This window comes from Wyeomyia smithii, chromosome 3 (genome assembly GCF_029784165.1).
Source record: "Wyeomyia smithii strain HCP4-BCI-WySm-NY-G18 chromosome 3, ASM2978416v1, whole genome shotgun sequence".
NCBI lineage: Eukaryota > Metazoa > Arthropoda > Insecta > Diptera > Culicidae > Wyeomyia > Wyeomyia smithii.
Window position 1 is genome coordinate 84089110 of NC_073696.1, and position 20932 is coordinate 84110041.

General features: G+C 37.2%; 2 protein-coding genes across 3 annotated transcripts in view; both read right to left on the minus strand.

Moving 5' to 3' along the window:
• The window catches only part of LOC129730827 (proton-coupled amino acid transporter-like protein CG1139), a 46978-nt gene extending 28819 nt beyond the window's left edge, over window positions 1-18159 (minus strand). The window contains exon 1 of one of the 2 annotated variants that reach the window (XM_055690407.1): window positions 17272-18159. The gene's annotated coding sequence lies outside the window, so the exon portion shown is untranslated. Of the gene's footprint in view, window positions 1-14936; window positions 15179-17271 lie in introns of those variants that run through there. The other variant, XM_055690409.1, reaches the window with a different exon arrangement.
• Window positions 3294-5360, minus strand: LOC129728370 (uncharacterized). The gene has a single exon (XM_055686807.1). The coding sequence runs from the start codon at window positions 5358-5360 to the stop codon at window positions 3294-3296; it is 2067 nt and encodes a 688-aa protein (XP_055542782.1).
• Window positions 18160-20932: the final 2773 nt, after the last annotated feature.

Consider the following 20932-nt stretch of genomic DNA (forward strand, 5'->3'; position numbering starts at 1 on the left):
CGTCTGTTTTCTCTCAAAAACCTTTGCACCAAACCATCATTACATTATGGGTTGAGAGGATTCAGGTTTAGTCGCAGTCTGTTACACGTCAAGAGTTGTGCAGATCGAGAATAAACGACGATTGCATCATATTTGTCTCATTTTCATCTCTGCCATCAAGAGGCCATAGACCTTCTGAACAAGTTTGCCGGAAACCACAACTTTTTAGGAAGGCAAAATGATGAGATAAGTTAAGCTCGGGATACAAAGAATTTTTTACTCATTAGCGATCCATAGCGAACAAATTTGTTGGAGACCGCAACTTAGAAGGTCATCGGAAACCCGCGATATCAACCTATTCCATGTAATAATGCTTTTTGGGTTTTGGGAATTAAATGCATCATCAGTAATTCACAGTTTTGCCCAAATAAAGACAATAACAGCCTTATAAAGCTAAATTCTAACGTGAAGATGTTCCTAGCAACAGATCAATGACAGTGCATCTATGTATTGAATTAACACGGAAAACTATTATTATTATTTATTATAAGACCCTAATATCTCTCTGACATGTATAGCTACAATCAATATCATATATCAAAATCACGTGATTCTTCTCTATAATAATCTAGGCCTTCACTTGACTCCGTAAAATATGAAATCAAAAGGAATAAAAATCGGTTTACGTTAGACTCTACTAGAAATTTGGGAAATAAATATTGAAATTCAGTCCGCGCAAATATATATTTCGACTGTGACATACAGTCATCATCAGTGCTTATGTGGACCAGTCGACCAAAGAGGTTACCTAAGAAGTGACCACTACAAAATTGACGAAGAAATTTCGCGAAATGATATAACTGGAAAGAGTGTTTAATTTCTTCTACAAATATTTTCTGGAACTATAACAAAAGTATGAGAACATTCAACGCAGTATGATAAAAAATATATCTGAAGTGGTATTTAATATATTCGAATATGCCGGAATGTAGTAAAGTGAGAAAAAACTCAAAGATATGCGGTTTAATAAATTGGACTTTAAATCCCATATAACAAATATTCCGACGCGACTCTTGTCAAGCATTTGGTCATATTTTTTTGCGATTCATGTCAAAAACTTCGAATCCATTCTGTGTGCCTTCACCCATTCAATTTCCGACGGCAGCATTTAGTTACGTAGTTCATGATTCAACCGAAAGAGACAACTCATTTTAATTCATAAAACGAACTGCGAGGAGATGATTTCAAACCACCTCCAGGTTCAGTTGAACACTCAGTGATGGAAAGCATGTCAGTAGCACGCTACAAGGACGACCGATCGCAGCTCAGAGCCCAGAGCACTTAACGGCGGCGCGGCGGCTCGATTTACAGCAGGACACATGTGCAGTAACAGAATGCAAAATCCGAAACAATCTTGCCATCGGTGTGCCTACTGGTGACTGCGGTAATGGCTAATTAAATAACTATATTCGTAAAATACATATAATCAACCGCCGATATGGAAAAAAACAATGCACAAACAAAAAAATCGCACTAAAAAAACCGAAAGGTTATTAAATGCTTTACAGAGACGAGATGTCGTCGAAATCGTCCCCATGTTGGTGTTGGTGCATTTTGGACCGGTTCGTAAATAACAGCGAAAGCCTTACTGCGCAGTTAATTTGATAGGTTTTGAAGCAAAAAAACCAAATCTCGATGCATAAATTGGAGTGAATATTGAAATTCAACTTGTAAACAACCATTTTTGTTCTTAGCCAAATGTTTTTATCAGCTAATTTATCATTCCAATTAGTTCTATCGTTTAGTCCAGAAGCCGTAGAATTTACCTTGTATAACAGGTAAATTGGTCGTATACCCACATGAGATACACCCTATACCAATCCTTCAGTAGCCGCCATTACACTTCGATTGTCTGTTCCCGGTTATTTGTTTTTTTTTTTCTTTTTTTTCTATCCCGTATCAAATTATATATTTTTTTTTTCAATGGGGGGGATTTGTTAGTAGCTTAAGTATTTATGATAAATATTAGTAAATAATGAGTATGTGTGTCCAATCACAAATGGTGACTTCTCAACACTGTTAGAAATTTGTAATTTTCATTATTAGGATTTGTTTGCTTTCGCAATTAGGACTTATCGTTCGTAGGGATTTAAACCTATTTAAACTTAATTGCTAACTTATTGGCTATAAAGAGAGCTTATCGTAGCAATTGAGGATTGCAACGATTTTTGTCGAAAATTGTTAATAATTTTATTTGACATAGCTTCTAATGGTTCAACACCAGTAAGTCTATGTAATTCGAGTGTACCAAACCAAGGAGGACGCTTCAAAATCATTTTCAGAATTTTGTTCTGAATCCTTTGGAGCGTTTTCTTCCTTGTTGAACAGCAACTTGACCAGATCGGTACAGCATAAAGCATTGCTGGTCTAAAAATTTGTTTGTAAATCAAAAGTTTGTTCTTTAAACAAAGTTTAGAATTCCTGTTAATGAGAGGATATAAACATCTCGTATATTTGATGCACTTGGCTTGTATACTCTCAATGTGGTCTTTGAAAATAAGTTTTTTATCATAAATTAGTCCCAAGTACTTAACCTTGTCAGACCAACTTAAAATAACCCCATTCATCTTGACAACGTGATTATTGTTTGGCTTGAGGAAAGAAGCCCTAGGCTTATGCGGAAAAATTATCATTTGAGTTTTAGAAGCATTGGGAGAGATTTTCCACTTTTGCAAGTAGGAAGAAAAAATATCTAAACTTTTCTGCAATCGACTGCATATGACACGAAGACTTTTCCTTTTACGGAAATGCTTGTGTCATCGCAGAACAATGACTTTGTGCATCCTGGAGGCAAATCAGGAAGATCTGAAGTGAATATGTTGTACAGGACTGGACCCGAAACTGAACCTTGAGGTACACCTGCTCTGACAGGAAATCTATCAGATTTGGAATTCTGATAGACAACCTGCAGAGTTCGATCAGTAAGATAATTTTTTAAAATTTTGATTAGGAAAATTTGAAAATTAAAAGTTTGCAATTGCAAACCTTTATGCCAAACACTGTCGAATGCTTTTTCTATGTCTAAAAGAGCAGTATTCATTGGTTTGTGCCAACGTAAGAACCCCGATAACACTCACGGAACGCGACGAGAGACAGGACACAACACTTATTGTTCTTACAAAACATAAAAAAGGAATTTGATTTACCTTTTTAGTCGACCGGTTTCGGGCAGCGATCTTGCCCATCAGCTGGACGATGTCCGACTAGTTGCGCATAGTAGTTGTTGTCTTCTATATATCACAATTTCACCACTGTTACAGCTTTGTCAGGTGGAAGAGCGAAGAGAGTATTGGGGGATCATCCTCATTCATTAATGGATTGTCGGCGGTGGTGATGTACATTGATTCCCATGCGTTTAGGTTCGATGTTTTTCGTACATTTTTTAATAATTTTGCATTTTCCCAGTCGATGGCATGGTTTTGGGATATGGTGTGTGCTGCCACGCTCGATTCATTAGCCCGATCGTTGTCAACTGCATTCTTATGCTCTCGCAGTCGCACTTTTAATTTCCGTCGTGTTTGGCCAATGTAAACCGCGGAGCAGTTTTTGCAGGGGATTTGGTAGACACCTGATTTTTCATCCGGGGGTACTTTGTCTTTTGAATTGCACAACAGATCTTTCAAGGTGTTTTCACTTTTGTAAACAGCATAGAAATCATGTTTCTGTAGTACGGATTGGACGGGATTGGTTATTTTTGGGTAAAATGGAAGACTGATTCTATGCTGTTTTTCTTTTTCCGGTTTTAGTGTTGTGCAATTTAGCCTGTGTTTTTTCCGTTGATGTTTTCGGAGAATTTTGTTTACAAAGTCTTTGTCATACCCATTCAACTCAGCAGCTTTATGTATCCTGTTTCTCTCGGTTTCAAAATCTTTTCTGTCCATCGGTATGTTGTATAGGCGGTGTGCCATAGAATGGAATGCTGCTTGCTTCTGGGCGCCGTAATGGTTAGAGTCGGATGTTATGTATCTGTCTGTGGCTGTTGGTTTTCGGTATATTGAGAACTTCAGTGTGTTATCTCCGTTTCTCTTTATCCTCAGATCCAAGAATGGCAGTGACCCATCGGTTTCTTTCTCTACCGTAAACTTTATCGTTCTGTGACGGGAGTTCAACAACTCGAGTGTTTGTATAAGATAGCGTTCTTTCACGACTGCAAAAATATCGTCCACATAGCGTTTCCACACTCGAGGGAAGTATTTCTCGGTCGATAGTGCCACCTCAAAGTCACTCATAAAAAGGTCTGCCAAAAGTGGGGATAACTTGTTGCCCATACTGAGCCCAAATACTTGCCTGTAAAACCTCCCCCTGAACGAAAAGAAGTTTTGGTTCATACAGGTTTCGGTAATCAGCAAATATGCTTCGATGTGATTGGGTGGTGCTTTCTTGCGTTCTAGGTGTCTGCGCAAGCTGTTCAATGCATCAGTCACTGGAACGCTGGGGAACAGAGCAGTGACATCAAATGAAACTAGAGCTTCACCTCTTCTTATCTCTACATCTTTTAGATAATCCACCAGTTCTACGGAGTTTTTAACGCTCATACCATGTGTTACGGGGTAATTTTTCATTTCGTCCACCACCCATGCAGCCATTTTTTCCGTCGGTATGCAAATGTTTGACGATATAGGACGCATCGCCAGTGGACTTTTATGGATTTTTGGCAGGCAATACAAGGACGCAACTTTCGGGTTGGGGACATGAAACTTACGTTCTAATTTATCCTCTCCCATCAGACGCGCAACCTTTTGCCGAACAGTGTTAGCTTCTTCTGTCATTGTATTGAGTGGATCTTTGGGTTTCCCGTTTTTAAACTTGTACTCTTCGTACGGGCCAGCAGCGATCATATCTAAAACACGAGCATCGTAATCTTGTTTATCCATGATCACCACTGCATTCCCCTTATCCGCACGAGAGTATACAACATCACGGGCCTTAAGCTGGCGTATTGTACACCACGCATCAAAACTCAGCTGTTTATCGTCCTTCTGTGCGCGTGTTACATTCGACATACAACGTTCAACATCATGACGAATTGCTGATTTAGATGCGAAACTGTTGTACTGAATGGCACTTTCAATATTGTTTACTGTATCGGCAACAGGGGGGCACGAAGGGGAAACAGCAAAATTCAATCCCTTGTTCAACAACTCCAACTCCGGCTGTGTGAGTTGGGTGGACGATAAATTGACGACAAAATTATCGATGTGTTGTGGAGATCGCTTTGCTTTTCTTGGTGCTTGCGTTTGTGAGAGGGCCAACAATTTTTTACGGTGTCTTCTTTTTGTAGCTATGACGTGCCAACGGAGATTGCGACTTGTTCTACACATCATAGTTTGCCAACACTCTTTCTTTCCCTCCATACACTGATGAACGATACACTCTGTGGCATTATGGTAGACGGTTTGCTTAAGCAGCTCTAAGTGAAGTGAATATAGCTGTTCTTCGACTATGGATAGAGCTTTGTGTTTGAATTTTATTTCTTCTGCCAGCCAAATCTTCCTAGCACTTTTGGCGGCTTTCACACTAGATTCACTTATCACGCACGGTTTAATTTGAATAAACTTGGGGATTAAACCTCTTCTCTGACATTTTGTGAGGAATTGTATATTCAACAACAACAATTTTCGTTGATGTGTGACATCATTCTGTTAAGAATAATTCTCTCAAACAGTTTACTTATTGAAGAAAGCAAACTGATTGGTCGATAACTTGAAACTTCTGCTGGGTTCTTATCCGGTTTTAAAATTGGAGTAATTTTTGCATTTTTCCATAATTTGGGAAAATATGCAATTTTGAAGCAGCAATTGAAAATTTTTACTAAAAATTCCATTGTGCTCTCAGGGAGATGTTTGATTAGTATATTAAAGATTCCATCGTCATCAGGTGCTTTAATATTTTTGAAATTTTTAATAATTGATTTAATCTCATTCAAGCTAGTTTCAATTATTTCTGCAGGTAAAAAATTCTGGGAAGAAATTAAATCAAATTGACGTGTGACTTCATTTTCAATTGGACTCACAAAATTCAAATTTGAGTTATGAACACTCTCAAACTGCTGAGCAAGTTTTTGAGCCTTTTGTTCATTGGATACAAGAAAACGTTCACCATCTTTCAAAACTGGAATAGGCTTTGAAGGTTTCTTAAGAATCTTTGACAGCTTCCAAAATGGTTTTGAATATGGTTTCAATTTTTCAACTTTAGTCTCAAAATTTTGATTTCTCAGAAGAGTAAATCTATGTTTAATCTCTTTCTGTAAATCTTTATAAATAGTTTTAAAAACAGGGTCACGAGAACGTTGATATTGACGTCTGCGGACATTTTTCAAACGAATTAGAAGTTGAAGATTTTCGTCAATTATTGGTGAATCAAATTTCACTAGAGCCTTTGGTACAGAATAATTCCTGGCATCAACAATTGCACATATTAATGCTTCCAAAGCGGAATCAATATTCACTTCGTTTTGCAAATCAAGCTCATTATTGAAATTTCTCTCAACATGAGTTTTGTATCTTTCCCAATTAGCCTTGTTATAATGAAAAACAGAGCTCATAGGGTTTAAAACTGATTCATGTGATAAAGAAAAAGTTATTGGAAGATGGTCAGAATCAAAGTCAGCTTGTGTGATCAAATCACTACATACATGATTTTAATCTGTTAGCACCAAATCAATTGTTGAAGGGTTTCTTACAGAAGAAATGCATGTAGGACTATTCGGAGACAAAATAGAATAGTATCCTGAAGAACAATCATTTAATAAAATTTTGCCATTGGAATTACTTTGAGAATTATTCCATGAACGATGTTTAGCGTTAGAATAGCCGATTTTGAAAAATTTCGAACGATTTCTGGTGAGTTTTTGTAAATCACCTTTAAAATAATTTTTGAGCTCGCGTGTGCATTGAAATGGTAAATATGCTGCGGCAATAAATAAAATCCCAAGTTCAGTTTGAACTTCAATTCCCAAAGTTTCAATAACTTTCGTCACAAGATGGGAAAGAGCACGATGTTTGATTCGGCGATGAATAACAATTGCAACTCCACCGCCGGAACCCTGAATCCTATCATATCTATGAACCACGTAATTGGGATCATATTTTAATTTTATGTTAGGTTTCAAAAATGTTTCAGTAATAATTGCAATATGCACATTATTTACTGTTAAAAAATTAAAGAGCTCATTCTCATTGGCCTTCCATGAGCGAGCATTCCAATTTAATATTTTAATTGTTTTATTTAAAATCATTGCTAAATTTTAAATTAGAAACAATTTTAATAGTAAAATTTGTGCCCATTTGCATGGCTTCAAACATTGATTTTGCCTGCAACATGGCGTTCATAAGATCGAACATTGCCTGTTGCAAAAAAGAAAGTTTACCTGCCGTAATAGGCCCCAGGCAGTTGACATTAGAAAAAATATTTTCGGCAGCAATATTAGCTGGAGTAATAGGTGTACAATTATTTTCTAGCGTGTTTTGCTTACCCATATTAACGGTCATTTTCGAACTACCAACACTAGGCGGTATAATTTTCGAACTACCTGTAACCTGTGCATAAGTTAAACGGGTATGCAAAGGAGTAGGTAAATTATGCGTCACTGGTACGCTTGGAGAATTTTGTTTTGAAGTTGGTTTTAATTGAGAAACTGAATTTTGTTTACCTTGCCTTGCCTTAACAATTGCTAAACGGACTGGGCATTGATAAAAATTTGACATATGGTTGCCGTTACAATTCGCACAGCGAAAATTTTTACTCTCTTTCACAGAACATGTGTCCTTTTTGTGAGAAGAGTCTCCACAATTAAGACATTTTTGGTCCATGTTACAGAATTTGGAACCATGGCCATAACGTTGGCAAGTACGGCATTGGGTGATATGCTTTTCACCTCCGCCATACTTCCTATAAATTTCCCACTTTACACGCACATTATACAAAGCATGTGCTTTTTCAAAAAGTGATAAGTTGTTAACCTCATTGCGGTTAAAATGAATTAAATAATTAACAAGGGAAATTCCAGTTCTCTGACTGTTTTCGCCTCGTGATTTTTGTTTCATTAGAATTACTTGGGTAGGGGCTATGCCAAGTAATTCTGTTAAAGTAAGTTTGATCTCATCAACGGTTTGATCGTTGGTGAGACCTTTCAAGACAACCTTGAACGGCTTGGCGTTCTTGGTGTCGTATGTAAAAAATTTGTACATCTTGTCAGTTAAATACTGAACAAGACGATCACGACCCTTTACTGAGTCGGCTAATAAGCGGCATTCACCTCTACGGCCAATTTGATAGGTAACTTTAACGTCAGAAACAAACGTTGAAAGTTCCTTTTTGAATATATTAAATTCAGAAGAAATAGTTACCACAATAGGTGGAACTTTCTCCTTTTTGCCTTTCTCCTAGAAAGGTATAGCAATCACTGGAAAAACCAAAGGTATAAAAGTGGTCCCAATGTCCGAATGTCATATAGTACTCGACCCCTTTCGACGAACTGAGAATTTTCTGTATGTATGTATGTATGTGTGTATGTGTGTGTGTGTGTGTGTGTATGTATGTGCAACTTTTTTTTCTCACTCACTTTTCTTAGAGATGGCTGGACCGATTTCATAAAATTAATTGCAAATGAAAGGTCTAGTTGCGCCATAGGTTGCTACTGAGTTTCATTGTAATCGGATTTTTAGTTTAGAGGTTATGTATCAAAATGTAAAAATCACGAAACATCAATATCTCAGAAACCACACAACCGATTTTAATAAAATTGGTTTCAAATGATTGGACTGTCTCCAGAACCCTTAACTTTTGAATTTCGTAATGATTGAACATATGGTTCAAAAGTTATGTAAAGAAAAGTTATCCTGAGGTTGTTTAAACTCACTCATTTTTCTCAGAGATGGCTAAACCGATTTTCACAAAATTAGTGTCAAATGAAAGATCTAGTTGCCCCATAAGTTGCTATTGAATTTCAATGCAATCGGATTGTAACTTTGTCCGTTGTTCATGAAAATGTGAAATCACATAATGAAAGTAAACATATTGACTTCCTTCTAACGATCACTGGCTAATTAAAAGGTAGAAAAGTGATCCAAATGGCCGAATGTCATATACTACTCGACTCAGTTAGACGAATCGAGCATTTTCTGCATATAAGCATGTATAGGTGTATATGTTTGTGTGTGGGTGTGTACGTGTCTATGTGCACCTTTTTTCGCACTCACTATTCTCAGAGATGGTCTGACCGAACAGATTTCAATGAAATTAATTGCAAATGAAAGGTCTAGTTGCTCTATAAGACCCTATTGAATTTTATTGTAATCTGATTTCTAGTTTAGAGGTTATGCATCAAAGTGTAAAAATCACGAAACATCGATATCTCAGAAACCACACATCTGATTTGATTAAAATTAGTTTCAAATGAACGGGCTACCTTAAAAACCCTTAACTTTTGAATTTTATGAAGATTAAACATGTGGTTCAGAAGTTATGGAAAGAAACGTGTTCTGGAGACTATGACTCATGTTTCTCAGAGATGGCTGGCCCGATTTTTATAAAATTAGTGTCATATGAAAGGTCTTGTTGCCCCATAAGACCCGTATGATTTTTTTTACAAACGGATTATTACTTTGCCTGTTATGTTTAAAAATGTGAAATCCAGCTATGAAAAGAAACATATTCCAAGACAACTTACGTGGACTCACTCATATTTCTCAGAGATGGTTGACCCGATTTCCACAGAATTAGTATCAAATAAAAGGTCTACCTACCTCATAACACCCTATTGAATTTTGCAGTAATCGGACTGTAACTTCGTCTGTAATGTATCGAAATGTGAAAATCACGAAACTTCATTATCTTAGAAACTACACAACCGATTTGAACAATATTGATATCAGATGAACGGGCTAGTTAAGGGAGTAACTGATGAATTATGATTGAACACGTGGTTTCAAAGTTTGGCTGCCCCATACGTTACCTTTTCATTTGATTGTAATCAAACTTAAGCAAGCGTTATGTTTTAATTTGTAAAACAACGAAATTCTATTATTAAATCTATTTTTACAAATAATAAGTTTGAATGAGAAAGGCTGAGTCTGACCGCTAGGTGGATTAATTTGGGTTTTTAAAGATTGTATATTTTGTATAGTTTCATTATTGGTAGCTTCCATTTCACCAGCTTCTTGCTCAGGCAAAATATCAAAAGGATTGTCACTACAGACACTCGAAGTTTCAGAAAGAGATGCCTCTCTTTTCCTCCCCGCAGCGATGCGAGGTTTCTTTTTCCGTCCAGCCATTTCAGGTGATACGAAAAAAGTTAAAACAAATGTTAAATTCAAAAGTAGGTAGTCTTGAGAAAGACTGATGGGAAATAACTTTCAGGTAGTCTTTAAAAGACACACTGACAAAACACAAACTTTGAAGCTATAGGCAGTCAAAGACCAGTCCACAAGCAACCGAAAAAACGTCTGATCTGTAGGACAGTTCAAGACGCACTGACGTATCAAATTATAAATTCTTAGTAAACAGCAGCCACTCTATCAGGCATTTCTCACGATCGAACGGCATTAACCACTGAAATTCTTCCATGCGTTTCCACCTCAAACCGCATTCCACCCTGATTAAATTAAAATTTCCAGTGCGCCGCCAATTGTTAGAGATCACCTATAAGTAGATTCTGATATGCACCTGGCTGTGTAATCACTCACAATGTATCTATCTACATACGAGTTTCTACCCTACTCACTCATATTCCAGTTTCAATTGCAATCAACCTAACACATCAATACATTAGGTCATAAGTTTTCCAGAACAGCAGTGGGAAGCTTGATACAAACGAATCACGTCATGATTCGTTTACTTTGCGACACGTTTTGAACGCATTAAATGATCAACTCATCGACCAAGTAATTGCTGGGAACGGGCGTTGAGCTGAATCAATAATATACGCAAATATTTAAGCAGTCAACTTCTATGCAACATTGCAATAGAAGTTCGCATCCATTATGTCGAAGGCAGCCATTCCGTAACGGTCGCACTTTTATTTTAACGCGCGAACGATAATTACTACAGCAAACAGTAACAGCAGGATTTTTTTTTTTGCGGAATTTTCCTTTAATCAAACAACCGCAATAATAAACTTATACATACATGTGGGGAAATCCGTCGCACAAAGCTAGACGATGGAAGCTTATTATTTCGGAAAGTCGGTGGACAACTTTCGAGTTCTTGGGGATTACCTTTCGAACTGGTCCCAAAGTGCGAACGAAAATTATTAACCAGCGACAGGGTTATAGTATAGTATGACGCAGGTCCAGGCAAAATAGCGCCGATCGTTTGTATGCCAAACACGTCGCTCAAGGTTTGCTCGTGGGCAAAATTTCAAGTATCAACCGACTGTGAATACGAAGGGTTATTGATCATTCTTCAGTATGATTATGCCGGTAACAATACTTATATTACGAACACCTCCACACTAAATTCAAAAACTTCCGAAAGCTCTGCAGATTTGACAATATTATTAGAGAATTTCTAGTCTTAGCGAATTTGGCAGGGTAACCGAATCGAAAACTTTTGCTAATTTACATTCTTCTCTGAACGATTCCATTCGACTAAGGTGGCAAACCATTCGTTTGTTTTGATTCAGCTTCCATTTCTCAATCAAAATTGAATTATTTGAAGGTTTCAAACATAATTTCGCACAACATTGCACCATTCAACTAATGCGTGTGCATAACGCAGTTTTGTTGTCAAGACGTAGCATTTACATTAAAATTCCATTAAATTCAGAGTGGGTGTTACCAAACTCAATATGGAATATGCGCATAATCCGTTTTTCATTTGAACCCCTTCAGATTTGGGTGGTATTTGGTGATTTTTATTCCTTTATTTCAAGTAGTTTAGATGTACAATGAACGAAAATCTTAAAAAATTAACTTCATAATCTGGAATTTCATGGAAAGTATTTTTTCCAATTAGTGGTCATATATTGTTGATAAGTTTTCATAGCGTATCGTAATATAAATATGTTAACAAACAAACGAATAAACTAAGGTATATTAGGTTTTTTGTTGACTTTGATATTTCATAAAGCAATTTCTACTGGTTGTAAAACAAAAATAAACATTGTTCTTTACAAATTTATTAAACGTTCCAACAGACTGTTCTACTATTTGTTGCTCTCGCTATGACATGTATTTTTAGAACACACGTTCTATTTTGAAAATTTATGTTTAAATTATACAACACATCAAAGTTAGATAAGAAAATTACCAATTCGAAATTTGAGAAGCCCACTTCCCTTAGGGCATCTTCAGCGGTGGTCCAAATCTTTGATTTGTTATATTTTTTTGGAAATTTTGTTTTATACCACATCTGAACCGATACATTTTTAAACTGGAATACTTTTCGAACTACTTTCGTCACATTTTGGAACAGGAAAAAAACGTTCAAAAACATTTTGCACGCTACCCATATATACTAATTGATGGGTAAGATGAGATATTTTAATCAAATACCTCATTTACAGGTATTTTAGTATGAGTGTTAAGCGTGCGCGGGGGTGGATAAACAAAATATTTTTTTTAATATTTTAATTATTCCATCTTGAAAAAATGTCACTGACGTTTGACTAATACCGTCAAATGCCAAGTTATGTAGATATTGAGTGAGATATTGCGCCTCTAAATTATCAATTTCGTTTTGCTTAATTTAAACAAGTTTCATGAAAATCTCTATCTTAACCCTCTAGTACCCAGTGCCGCCTTTAGACACGTTTTAGTTGAACTTCTAAAAAGCTTCAATACATACTCAAAACATGTTCTAAAATCTTCAATACATACTCAAAAAAATCTTTACATAGTGATTTTACCGAGGTCCATCTGAAAAATAACTTGGGCACTAGAGGGTTAATCTCTAGCAGTAGCTTAAGCTCTAGCTCTAGCTCTAGCACTAGCTCTAGCTCTAGCTCTAGCGCTAGCTCTAGCGCTAGCTCTAGCTCTAGTTGTAATTCTAGCTCTAGTTATAATTCTAGCTCTAGTTCTAGCTCTAGCTCTAGTTGCAATTCTAGCTCTAGCTCTAATTCTAGCTCATGTACTACCTCTAGCTCTACCTCTAGGTCTACCTCTAGCTCTACCTCTAACTCCACCTCTAGCTCTACCTCTAGCTCTAGTTCTAGCTCTAGCTCTAGCTATAGCTCTAGCACTAGTTCTAGCTCTAGCTCTAGCTCTAACTCCACCTCTAGCTCTACCTCTAGCTCTAATTCTAGCTCTAGCTCTAGCTATAGCTCTAGCACTAGTTCTAGCTCTAGCTCTAGCTCTAGCTCTAGCTCTAGCTCTAGCACTAGCTCTAGCTCTAGCTCTTGCTCTAGCTCTAGCTCTAGCTCTAGCTCTAGCTCTAGCTCTAGCTCTAGCTCTAGCTCTAGCACTACTTCTAGCTCTACCTCTAGCTCTACCTCTATCTCTATCTCTATCTCTATCTCTATCTCTATCTCTATCTCTATCTCTATCTCTATCTCTATCTCTATCTCTATCTCTATCTCTATCTCTATCTTTATCTCTATCTCTATCTCTATCTCTATCTCTATCTCTATCTCTATCTCTATCTCTATCTCTATCTCTATCTCTATCTCTATCTCTATCTCTATCTCTATCTCTATCTCTATCTCTATCTCTATCTCTATCTCTATCTCTATCTCTATCTCTATCTCTATCTCTATCTCTATCTCTATCTCTATCTCTATCTCTATCTCTATCTCTATCTCTATCTCTATCTCTATCTCTATCTCTATCTCTATCTCTATCTCTATCTCTATCTCTTTCTCTATCTCTATCTCTATCTCTATCTCTATCTCTATCTCTATCTCTATCTCTATTTCTATCTCTATCTCTATCTCTATCTCTATCTCTATCTCTATCTCTATCTCTATCTCTATCTCTATCTCTATCTCTATCTCTATCTCTATCTCTATCTCTATCTCTATCTCTATCTCTATCTCTATCTCTATCTCTATCTCTATCTCTATCTCTATCTCTATCTCTATCTCTATCTCTATCTCTATCTCTATCTCTATCTCTATCTCTATCTCTATCTCTATCTCTATCTCTATCTCTATCTCTATCTCTATCTCTATCTCTATCTCTATCTCTATCTCTATCTCTATCTCTATCTCTATCTCTATCTCTATCTCTATCTCTATCTCTATCTCTATCTCTATCTCTATCTCTATCTCTATCTCTATCTCTATCTCTATCTCTATCTCTATCTCTATCTCTATCTCTATCTCTATCTCTATCTCTATCTCTATCTCTATCTCTATCTCTATCTCTATCTCTATCTCTATCTCTATCTCTATCTCTATCTCTATCTCTATCTCTATCTTTACTATGCTCGTGGAAATTTCGATTTTTTTCGACGGAAAGTTCTACCTTACTCAAATCCAAATCATTCTAGAAGTGTAAGTTAAATAAATAATATTCAGTATTAGATATGTATAGAGTTCAAAAAAATAATCAGATGACTATGTTTACGAGCTGACTAGAGACTTTAATTTTCAAACTAGAGTATTTTTTTGAGTAAAGAATGGATTAAAATGGTTGCTTGAGATGGAATGGACACTTGCGTTTTTCTTGTGATCAAAGATACTCAATCAGCTACAAAAAAAAACTTGTACTGGATCCAATCCACTTCATAGTTCAATGTCGGTTTAATGACCAGGACAAATACTTCTGACCACCAGCTAAGGGACCGCCCCACTTCACAATAAAGTATTACCACCATAGACGCCACCTTAAACATTCTCCTCGAGCTTTGTATTCTACTACTCAAGTGCCGTCATCGGCATGGCTTTGATAATTTAGCAAACGAGCTAACAAGTGATCGATCAGCTTTTTTAAAGTTCATATTAGAACTCGGTTGCTTACCTTGCTGGAGAAATTCTTTCGAGAGCGCAAACTTTCCCGGAATTGTACCGGTAGCTGTGAACCCAATCGCGCGTTCGGCGTTTTTCCTCCAACAACAGGTTAGTATGAATAACTCAGTGGTTGTTTGCGATACTCAGTTGTCGTACAGTTCTTGAGTTGTGATTGTATGTAATGTTGCCACTAGTAAAGTATTCTTTAGGTTGAATGTATTAACTGTAGACCAGTTCCAGGTTTGGAATGAATGATACATTTATACCGTGTTTACTGTTTGATCAAATCATTTTTACGCCACATTCATCTGGAATGAAATTACATTATAACGCGTTAGCGTCTCTACCGACTTCATGTTTATACAGATTTTTTGGCAGAGACTAAACTTCTAAACTATTAATTCAATGCATCGAAAAGAAAAAAAAAAAACAAACATAATAAAATTATGAATAGTAATCACATATGGAATAATACCATGGATTACCAAAAAAGTGTGTGTGACAACAATAACAACTCAATTATCACCTACAAATGGAGCAGATGCTTTTTTTGCTTTACGCAGATACCTCACACTTTTAGTAAACGCAAACACCTTTTGTTAGCTATCATTAAAAAAAACTTCATATTTAAATTACAAACCGGATACATCACTGGATGTCAGTGAGTGCCCGAAATTAAATCATAGACCACCGTGGATTTGGAAAACCACTATCCTAAACAACAAGTGACTTGTGATAACTAGCTCAATTGAGCCTTCCACTGTTTTAATAGTTTTTATTGCCAGCAGTGTATACCAACCTTATTAGTGAATATAACATAGCTTTTAAAATACGATGCATATTCAACTTTATTGCATAAGAATGAATTGCGTTGGCGAAAAAAGTTTACACCCGGCATTCCGAAAATTCAGCGGAATTTATTTTTATATCTGCATTTTTGCCTACATTAAACTTTGAATATCCACCATAGAAAGATGACCTTCTCGCATGACGCGATCCTGTCTGAATGCAACCCACTTCGCCGTTGATGCTCTGGACGAATCTCGTATGATAAAAGAGAAACCGCTGGGTAGTAAAAAATTAACAATCAAGCAACCATTCTACTCGGCTCGAATACGGTGGGTTGTTATCAGAGAGAGAGAGATAGAGAGGCAAGTATTTAATAATAAGATTGTGGTATTTATTGTTTTTAACCTGTTGTTGTGAGTTAAAACGGTGGAAACCGGGCCCGCCTTAATTTATAATAGCAACGCAGGCTAGCGTGCCACTGGAATTCAGAGCTGTTAAGAAAAGGTGTGTTATCTCTGCTTGTTCATGGGGTTTCAGGACGCAATGCAATATTCATCATTACGAACTTTATCGTTTAAAACGATTCAAATTTGAACTGAACCTAAACAGGGTTTTGTAGTTGTGGTTCGTCAATATTGTAAATTAGAATGTTTCTGGGGTTCGAAATCCTCTACTTTTATTGGCTGCCTGAAAGGCGCGTTTGCGACAGAAATTTTTGTGATGGCTGTACACAGGTTACAAGATGTTCGAATCCATTGATGGAGTTGAGATAGTTGGTTGCAATATTGTGCCCTAATTCGGTAGTACATGGGTAATGAAACCAGTGACCTTTTAAGGATTGATACACCTTATCAGGAGTGGAGTTGAAAGGTAACTTCCGAAGAAATTAAAGCTCGATGAAGCCAGAGCCCCACAAAAACAGAGCAAAAGCGCTGGACTTTCTGTTACGAAATAAACTAAGTAACCTTTTCGTAACCGCAAAGTTCTGGTAGATAAACTGTTTATCCTGCATGCATGGAAAGAAAAATTGAACTACTAAACAGGAGCCAATTAAATTTTAAGTACAAGCGTTCCAAAATTTATAATAGAACTTGCGGATACAAAGTGAATCACACAGTCTCAGTTTTACTAGTTTTACTTGCTTTGCCAGTTTTCATCTAAAAAATTGCTCAATGAGCTCGCAATCTGAATCTAAAAACAAATAAGAAAATTAGCATGAATTAGAAGAATTTAAATCGGATAGACACCAACAGTTAAACATTAAAAATCTAAACACAAAAAACACCTTCTACGTTGATCTGAATTCGAAGCATCCACATTTAAAATGAGATTCGATTAAGCATTGGTTTAACATAATTCAAAATTTTAATGCATGATTGTCTATCAGTAAGCATTTCAGTACAGTGAACCATTCAATTTTCCATGAACAATTAGTGAAATCAAAATACGAACACTATGATTAACTTCATCCCAAAATTAACCAAATATTTTTTCGCTTACATCACACTTGAAACTGAACCAATTTATCATTAGCATCGATGGCAGAAATCACTTACCTTGGGACTTGGCTGCTTCAGTCGTTGATCGAAATTCACCCCCGATGCGACAACGGATACGCCCGTATCAACAGGAGACTGCCGCTTCACAGTAGCGCAGGCAGCCGGTACTCCGCACGTTTCAATGCACTGATCGTGCACTGCGGTAGACCACGACAGGTAGGTAGGCACAAGGCACGAATATTACACGGTCGACTTACACGAGGGTCGCCTCCGTCGCCCTATTAGGTTCGCACAGCTGATTCTAAACACACCGTAGCAGGTCGCACAATAGCAGCTCTGACATTCGCCTTGAGTGTCACGATTTAGAAACAGAGCACTGTTTTCAAAACAGTTTCTATTGTTTGGTTCTGGAAGTTGCGCTAAACCTAGTGTATGATCCGATCGCACAAAAGATCGTATTGAAGACTTCGACCAATACCAGATATGAACCTTCAATACCTTCTTCTCAACATCACGTCAATTCTTCAGAAAAAATACCCTTCACCTGTCCAGAACGCTGAACCGAATGCATCCACGATCTATTCTCAACTGATACAGCAAAGGATTGAAACGCGCGAAGCTCCTGGCACAGAACTGATCTTTCAGAACTCGCAAACTGCCAACGCCAAACGGCAACGACAACACAACAAGCCGAAAACTAATTCAGTTATTACTATTACTATTGCCTACGAGTGTTCTCTAACGCGTTACCACTACTAGTCTGTCTGTGGGTACAGCTGACCGATCCTAAAACTGCGATAAATAGCCAAAATCTGCGCGCCGTTTTAGCTCCGAGCAGTCCCTGTGTGCAGTTGTGGTTCTGCGACAAACAGCTGATCACGATCAGTTTGGCGTCGGTCTGATCTGGTCGACTGCACTTTGTCGACTGACGGTATGATTCGGATTTGTTAGTGTTTTCGTTGCCTATGAGATTCATACGCTAGTATACCTGTAACTAGCGGCAGCAACTCTTATCGGCTTAAGTACCCTATTGTCTGATATTATAGGGGAGCGTAGTGACAACACAGTGTCGAAAGCGGATGGTTTAGTTTTGATTTATGATTTTGCGTTACTCATGTGAAACGGTTCTTCGTGCGAGCGTCGGAGGGTTGACTGCTACATGAACGAAATAATTCAGTGGAAGAAAGTCTCCTATTGGGGCGGTATCGAAATGCTCTACTGTCATTTTCTAGAAGTGGGATTTGTTTTCGAGAACAATTGTGTATAACGGAAGATAAATTTTCACAGATATTTTTATTTTTGAAGATACAATATAAATAAAGTATGAACTCCAAAAGAATGGCAGATCTAATAAAGTAAGGCACCTTCTGAAAAGCTCACTTAAAATTTATAATTTCATTCAAAACATGATTTCGAAACATTCGAACATTTTGTTATTTATTGTATACAGTGTTAGTACAAAGTATATTTCGCCACAGAGTCAGCACCTAGTTATACATATACTTGGTCTCTTCATGCCCACATCTTTTATAAATAAAAACGTTTACATCAAGATGCAGGCTGATATTGTTCAGCTAATGAGTATTTGAAGTAGGGTGATGCATATGTTAAGTGTCTAGCCGTATGAGGAGCATATAGAGATTTTAAACGACATCTTTATTCACTATGCTGAGGTCCAATCTGTGCAAACTGGATGAGCATGTAACGACAGAATTCGAAATTTTATATTTTTCATGAAACAGTGCGGAATTTAATCATCAATGTATCGTGGAAAAGCTAAACAATAAGAACTTTATAATATGATAATTATTCCCACCATTTCTTTACGTGTTGAAAAATGACAAAAAGCGTTAAGGTCGGATATCCTGATAATATTTCTATACGATTGGTCATCTCCGCAGGCAGCAAAAAAGGCCAAACGTTTTCAAGCAAACAGTTGTCGATTAGCAATAATTAATTCGAGCAATTCGATCAAAACTTACCGGTAATCTAGTGAACCTATTTAGTAGGCAAACAGCTTTGGAAAAGATTTAAGAGCACTTTTGCAGTGCGAATATTGGCATTTGACACGTTCCCAGCGATGATTCACCAACAAACCAATATTTGAAATTCATTTCCCAGCAACGTGAATATTGGTCCCAGACTATATAGTACTTGATTCTTTTAAAAGCGTCAAATTCCTAGTGTTTAAGGAACTATGAAAATCCTATTGCCAAGTTTACGTAAAATCAACAAAAAATTAATACTTAACAATACATTTTTTAATTATTCCGGACAACCTGAAATGCATATCGAATATATTTTTTCCGGTTATATTACCATGAAATCTATGCTTCATTTGATGCCTGGGCGGTTTTGGTAAAAACTTTCAAATATGTTGAAACAAAGTTTAATAAAACAGGGCTTACTCCATTTTAACGTCGATCGTCACGAAAAAAGTGCATTTTTTACTTCATGAAAACTTTTCACATTTGATGGAATAATTATTTGATTTTCTCTCCTTCTCAAAAATACGTTTATTCTAAAACTAAAAGAACTCAGCTTGGTTGAATACAACTCAAGTTGCATATATTTGTGAAAAGATCGTTCGTTGGCGAACTGGAGATAAAAGCATTGGATATTCCGCATGATGTCAACATAAAGAAACAATGGACGTTCATCAAGAACGCCTTTATCGAGACTAGCCAGAATAATCTGGGTCAGAACATTGGATAACAGATTGCAACCTGATGAAAGAAATAAAAGCAGAGAGAAGCAAGAGCCGCGATATCCGCCTCCCGTACGCTAACTCACGACGCCTGAGTGCAGCTAGGATGGATCCAAGGTCGCCTTTAAAAGACGCGAATGGGCAGCTACGTATCGTCCCCACTGACCAGTTAAAATGCTGCTTTGAACAACTTCTTCAAGTTTCGACATCAAGATATCGGCAGGATCTGCGACGTAACACTCGCGTCAACTCAGAGGCTCTTGCAGGAGACCGATGCATGAAATCCAACAAAGCTCACCGGGTCGACAAATATGCTCAAAGCTGACCACATTCTATCCACAAGCATACTGCATCAACTATACTGCAATATCTAAGACACCGCGACATTTCCGGCCGACTGCATGCAAGGCATCTTAGTGAAGGTCCCTGAGATGGGCGATTTGACTGTAGTTATGCGACAATTGACGAGGTATCATGCTACTGTGCATTGTTTTCAGAGTCCTGTGCCAAGTTATCCTAGATCAGATACAGGAGAAGATCAATGCGACTCTCCAACGCCAGCAGGTTGGCATTTCGTGCCGGACGATTCTGTGTGGACCATATTATCACGCTCCGATCCCTATATTTAATATCCATCAACTACGAAAAAAAAAAAGAAATGTATTTTCTTATCTCAATCCCATGTAAAATTCAGACTGAATCAGGCAATGAAACTTGTTCTCATGGGCAGTACGCAGCTGAAAAGAAATCATAAACCGAAAGAGAAAACAAAGTTCACTTGGTGTGAACACTGCTGTGAAGCGAAATGTCACTTGTTCTTGTGCTGAATAATGAGCACTGTCATTATTCAGGTACTGAAAGAGTCAGGTCGTTAGTTGGTCGTATCACATCAGATCGCGTTTGATAAACAAGTGTGTTCAAGTGTTTTACGATAAAGAAAAGCAAAAATCATGCACTCACTGACGTCCGGTATCGTTACTGTGATGCATTTCCAGCTGTCAAAATTTCATT

Bases quoted from the DNA above. Each gene is read 5' to 3' on its own strand.
- LOC129728370 (XM_055686807.1), bottom strand. From the start codon at position 5,360: ATGTGTAGAACAAGTCGCAATCTCCGTTGGCACGTCATAGCTACAAAA.